Consider the following 6,000-nt stretch of genomic DNA (forward strand, 5'->3'; position numbering starts at 1 on the left):
AAGGCTACCTAACAACTTCTTGACTCACAGTTTTATAGTGGACCCTTGAGTCTTCTTGAGCTCTTTTATGTTAAATGAGCCAGGTAGTGCAAACATTCTTTAAAGAGTTTTTGCTATACAAAATCTCCTAAGGCACTTTGCAGATTGAACTCAATAGCTTGAGAAAAAAATGAGGTACTACTCATTGTTCTCTTATGGCATAAACAATGATTTTTTAAATTCAATGTCTCCATATATTTGTGTATATATCTCTTTCTAAGAATTTATAATCATAAGCATGGGTAAAATGGTTCATGTAACTTTGTATCAGAGATATCTGAAGCATGAAAAATTTGTGGTATTGTCAGATGTCTATTTTTAACTTCTCTTGATTCAAAATCTTTCTTAGAAGGCTGTGAGATTTTCCTTACTGACAAACCTTGTGCGCAGTCTATCTTGGGGTACCCAAATGAGAGAGAGAAATAAGGAAGAAAAGAGAAAACATTAAAAAAAAATTTTTTTGTAATAGCTAGTCATTAGTATCTAGAATGACAACCTTTCTGAAGTCTGTGTTACTCTGCAGCTCCTAGATGCAAGATCTCAGTCTGTTGGATATGTATTGGCAGGCATAAATTGTTCTCCAGTATTTCCACTGGGTCCAATCCTCTGAGAATTGTCTTTAGGCCCCAAATTTGACTCTGTGCTATGTAACTAAGAATGTATAAAGACAAACCTTTAACATTTTTCCATTGTTTACATTGTTTATCCTAAACTACTCACCTTGATCTACCTCACACTCAGGTTCTGTACATTTTCCCAAACATCTCAGTTTCTAACCTCATGATTGGTATTTTCATTCATAGTTTTTAATCTTTTCATAGATCTTCTGTATTGCTTCTTGTAGAGTCACTTTGCTTTTGTAAATGAGCCCTAGACACCCTGCTGATGTGTCTTATATCTTTGTTGGTGCTGTTATGCTCAGTAGTCCTGTTTACTTCCCTCCAATGACGTTACCTCCTAGTTTTGTAGAATAAATATTGACTTCCTTCTTAGATTTATTCAACTATTATACTAAAATATTATTGACATATGTTGCTTTATTTTAATTCCATTGTCTGTGGCATATTGTATCTTTTGCATAACATATAACTATTTAACATGGAGAAGGTTTTATTAATTTCAGTATCACATTTTATACTCACCTTATCCAAAATGATTTCACTTTCCCAAGAAATAAGATCAGAATCCTTTATGTCAAAAAATATTGTAGCTTATCAAGCACTTCTAAGCAATCCTAATAATTTTCCAGTTTGTATACATGAAACATTTGGGAATAGGTTACAAATAAAATAAGGAAACAAACAAAAATTCTCAAGGCATGTATAGGGCATATTTTATTGCATGGAATGTAATTATCTGTGAATTCATATTCAAGTGTATATATCAGTGTATACCTCTTTGAACATGTGTGTTTATATATGTATATACAAATGTGCAAATTATACAAAATTTTAAAACATTTTAAAATGGATACAGTCTGATTATAATAGCCTTTTTAAAAACTATTTTTCTTTGAGACTAAATTCACAGGTACAGAATATAAAGAGAACCATTGTAGGATACATGAACATTTTTGTCTTAGGAATTGTTATGGAAGAGCATTTAGATTCCTATCTTCTTCTCTCTAATTCCTGAAGAAGAAATAAATTCTAAAAATTTCAATAGAGTTTTTCCTAGTCTCTAAATGGGATAATCATTTTTATATCTGTGATTGATGTTATAAACTATGAAAGGTTACCTGTGACAGAGCACTTTGGAAAGTAAGAATTTTTGGTATCTCAGGACCACCATGATTCTGCAAGGTCACTTTTATAGAACACATTAAATATTCTAGAGTAGCTTCAGGATCTATCATAGGGCAAGAATTGACATTTTTATCTGGGAAACTCATAATGGTAAAAGTTCTGACATAGTTTAAGATGATATTACTGAAATCAGTAAAATAAATAGTTTGTGTGTGTGCATGTGTATGTGTGTGTGTATATATATATACATATATGTATATGTATATATATATATATGTGTGTGTGTGTATATATATATATATATGTGTGTGTGTGTGTATATATATGTGTGTTTATATATATATAAATGGCTGCCACGTATGACTTTGTATATATATGGCAGCTAGTTATCTGGTGTCTGCCATATTAATAGAGAATATCGTATTGTATTTGAAATAGGATTCATTTGTATTTGGAGGTCTTATAAAACAAATCTTAGTATTATTTTTGAAGTTATACTGAATTCTAGTTGGAGAAATGTTTTCTTTTGTTATATATGTTTTCTTTATTATAGACGAAGATTTTTGAACTGTAAAACATTTAATTATACTAAATATACTATTTAGGAAGAATATATAATTTCCAACCACAGTATATAGAAGATTCTTACAAATAGAGAATTTTTATATGACCAGATTGAATTTTAAAACTGGGTTGGATATTTGTTTCTCTGTAAAGCTATGTAGTATATGTATGAATAGTAGAAACAAGAGGATTAAACTAAGTTTTTCCCAAAGAAAATGCAAAAAAATTCTTAAGAGTCACAATGATACTAATAGTAATTATTTCTCTAATCGGTATGTGTATATTTCTTGAGATAGTCATCTTGTGCTATAGTTTACTTGCTTCTTCCACTCCAGCGTTCTTAGCATTCTTTGAAGTTTGTGCAGTTGACCTTCCTTGTATTTCTAGGTTATATAGATACAAATAGCTCTTTAAACAATGAACAATTCAGTAAATGATCTTGTTTTTGTTTCCCAAAAACCCCTAAATTAAGTAAATCACTTGCTTAATTTATCTTCTTTTTGTTCTAGGGTGCTTTGGTCAGTGCAAGTTCAGATGATACACTTCATTTATGGAACCTTAGACAAAAAAGGCCAGCTATTCTTCATTCTCTTAAATTTAACCGAGAACGGTAAGGATGTATGAGTTAACCCAATTTTTTAATGTACAAGAAAACAATTTCCTGAGCAAGTTTTAGATTAATTTTTTTTTTAGGCGAGGCAACCCTTGGTTGACCTCACAGATTGCAAGGCCCTTGTCAGCTTATGATCCTTATTTTTAAAAATTTTTTATACCTACAGCACCTGGTCCCCCTAGGTAGTCTCCCATTCAAGTACTAACCAGGCCCGACACTGCTTAACTTCCAAGATCAGATGGAATCGGGCTTGTTCAGGGTGGCATGGCCGTAGACTAGATTAACTTTTGAAAGACTTTTTAAAATAATCTTAGTAGCTAGAAATAATTCAATATTTATGCTTGCTTTTATAATAGTTTATTTTCATAGAAAATTCATAATTAATATAGATTTAGTCATTTACTAATGGGGAATTCCTAACCATTTGTTCTCTTCCCTGTAAACCAGCACTTCAGTAATGATGTATTCTTTTTCCTAGGCCAGAGTGCTGAAAACCTTGACCTAAAATTTGAGCCAAGTAGATAGTAAACATATTTTTAACCTTTTAATCGTGTCAGTTACAGCCTATACTTTCACCCTTTTGCTTAATTTTTTTTTACATAAAAAATACTGAGACAAAAGTTTTAGATATATAAAAATGTTGGTACTGTTGAACACTACTACATATCCAAGGCTAATGTTTAAGATGGTAATTTGATCAAAATTTAGATTCTCCATTTTAGAATGAAATATTAATAATCAGAAAGAGAAAGTTATGCAGATAGATATGGGAAAAGTTATTAGATTTTTTTTTTGTATCAAATTGTACCAAATTTTGATGTTTCTAATGTTGGATTCAACCAGGCCTGGAACATAAAACACATCCACTTAACTGATAATATACCTTGGGATTAAGTAAAATTTGTATTTTATTGTCCTTGTAATTTGTAAAATATTCTGATATTTGTTTATTATTTGGAAAACAATCACACTATTTGCAGTGAATGGGAATGGCCATCACAGCAAAATTTGGTGTTCATGAAAGAAAAACCTCTGAGAAGTAAATTTATGCAGATTAGCAAGTGCTATTCAAACTGAAGTAGGTGAATAATAGAGACAGGCAGTCATTTCTGAGGGCTCAGGATAGTGTTCATTTCATTTTGTCGAATGGTAATAGTTCATAAAGAATCATCTCTATATTGGCAGTGCTTAATTAAATCAACCTATTTTGTAGATATAGTAAGAAAAAAGGATGACAGCTGTACATTCTTTTCTATCTGAAGCTTTTTCTTTTTCTTTTCATATGCACACTACATTATTTAAATTATTAACATTCACTATTCTCAGTAGTATTCATGAATATTATGTCTACAGTATTTTAAGATTCAGCATCAATGGAAATTTTTATTGTATCCAGTATTTTTTGAGATGCACGTTTCTATTTTAGATATTCGCTAAAACTAGATAGGACTTCTTTCTTTAGATTAGATATAATTTTGGTTATTTTATTTAAATTTTAAAACAAATAATGTAGCAGAAATTTCAGGTAATTAAATTTAAAGATAGGCCAAGAGTTGTTATACTCCTGTTTCTTTACCACTAAAAATATTACCTATTCAAATATTGTCATCCTGATTTTTTTGTTTGTTTCAGTTGTTTGAGTAGATTTGACCCTACACTTTTGTATAGAGAGACAGATTGGTCTTTCAGTGACAATTTTTTAGTTTTCCTCCACTTAATGTAATGTCATAATTTTTCATTTATTCCTGAGGGATATTTTTGGTAGATACAGAATTCTGAGGTGTTTTTTTTTACTAAATTTATTGGGGTAACATTGGTTAATAAAATTACATAGGTTTCAAGTATATACTTCAGTAATACATCATATGTATCTTATATTGTGTTCACCACGCAAAGTTAAATCTTCTTCCATCACCATATATTTGACCCCTTTTACCTTTATCTACCTCCCCATTTCTTCCTCATTCCCTCTGGTAACCACTAAACTGTTGTCTGTGTCTATGAGGTTTTGTTTGAGAGTTCTTTAAACACTTGAATAGTGTTCTACTTTCTTCTGGCCTCCTGTTTCTGATGAGAAATCTGTTATCATCGGAATTTTTTTCCTTTAGTAAAGATATTATTGCTCTCTTGCTGCTTTCAAGATTTTTTTTTTTTTTTAAGTTTTCTGATGTTTGGCTATGCTCTGTCTTGGTTTTATTTCATTCATTGTTCGGTTTTTCTCAGCATCTTGAATATTTTTATCTTTTGCCAAATTTGGGGAGGTTTTAGACATTATTTCTTTTACTACTTTTCAGTTCCATTCTATTTCCCTTTCCCTCTGGGAACCTAGTAATATTAAATCTTTTATTTTTTCCCAAAGGTCTCCGAGTCTCTGGTATTTTTTTCTTTTTTTTTTTACATCTATTTTCTGTTTGTTGTTCCAGTTGGATAATTGATATTGTTTCATCTTTGAATTCATTGACTCTTCTGTCCCCTCCATTCTGCTGTTGAGAATATACTTATGTATAACATAGTTTTAAATTTTTTCTTTATTGTATTTTTAGTAGTAAAATTTGCATTTGGTTCTTTTCTATCTCCTGTTTCTTTACTCAGACTTTCTATATTTTTATTTCATTTCATTCATACTAGCTTATTGTATTTCTATGATAACTTCTTTTAAATATTTATCAGTGAATTATAACATCTGTATCATCTTGGTGTTGGTATCTATTGTCTTTTTAAATTCAAATTGAGAATTTCCTATTTCTTGGTATGACATGATTTTTTTTAAGTTAAAACTGGACATTTTGGATATTATGTTATGAAACTCTAGGTCTTATTTAAGCCTTCTGTTTTGGTTGGGTTGTTTTGACATTTCTCTGGCATAGAAAGGACAGATGTCATCTTGTTACTAACAGGTGGGAGTAGAAGTTCAGTTTCTCTAGTTATTCTTCCTGATATCTGGGATAGATGGAGGTGCCTCATTACTGCTGGGTGGGGTGAGATTATGGGTCTCCATTATACTTTTATCATCCTGGCCAGGAGACCAGTGCCTCATTC

At 30.7% G+C, this 6,000-nt stretch overlaps 1 protein-coding gene and 1 pseudogene across 2 annotated transcripts in view; one reads left to right on the forward strand and one right to left on the reverse strand.

The window, feature by feature from the left end:
- STXBP5L (syntaxin binding protein 5 like) overlaps positions 1-6,000 on the forward strand; it is a 257,780-nt gene that overhangs the window by 45,823 nt on the left and 205,957 nt on the right. For both annotated transcript variants that reach the window (XM_006905548.2, XM_006905549.1), the window contains one exon: positions 2,858-2,958. In XM_006905548.2, coding sequence (XP_006905610.1) covers positions 2,858-2,958 — 101 coding nt within the window. The remainder of the gene's footprint in view (positions 1-2,857; positions 2,959-6,000) is intronic.
- LOC112486161 lies at positions 3,119-3,237 on the reverse strand (annotated as a pseudogene).

Source organism: Pteropus alecto, unplaced genomic scaffold, assembly GCF_000325575.1.
Source record: "Pteropus alecto unplaced genomic scaffold, ASM32557v1 scaffold251, whole genome shotgun sequence".
NCBI classification, from domain to species: domain Eukaryota; kingdom Metazoa; phylum Chordata; class Mammalia; order Chiroptera; family Pteropodidae; genus Pteropus; species Pteropus alecto.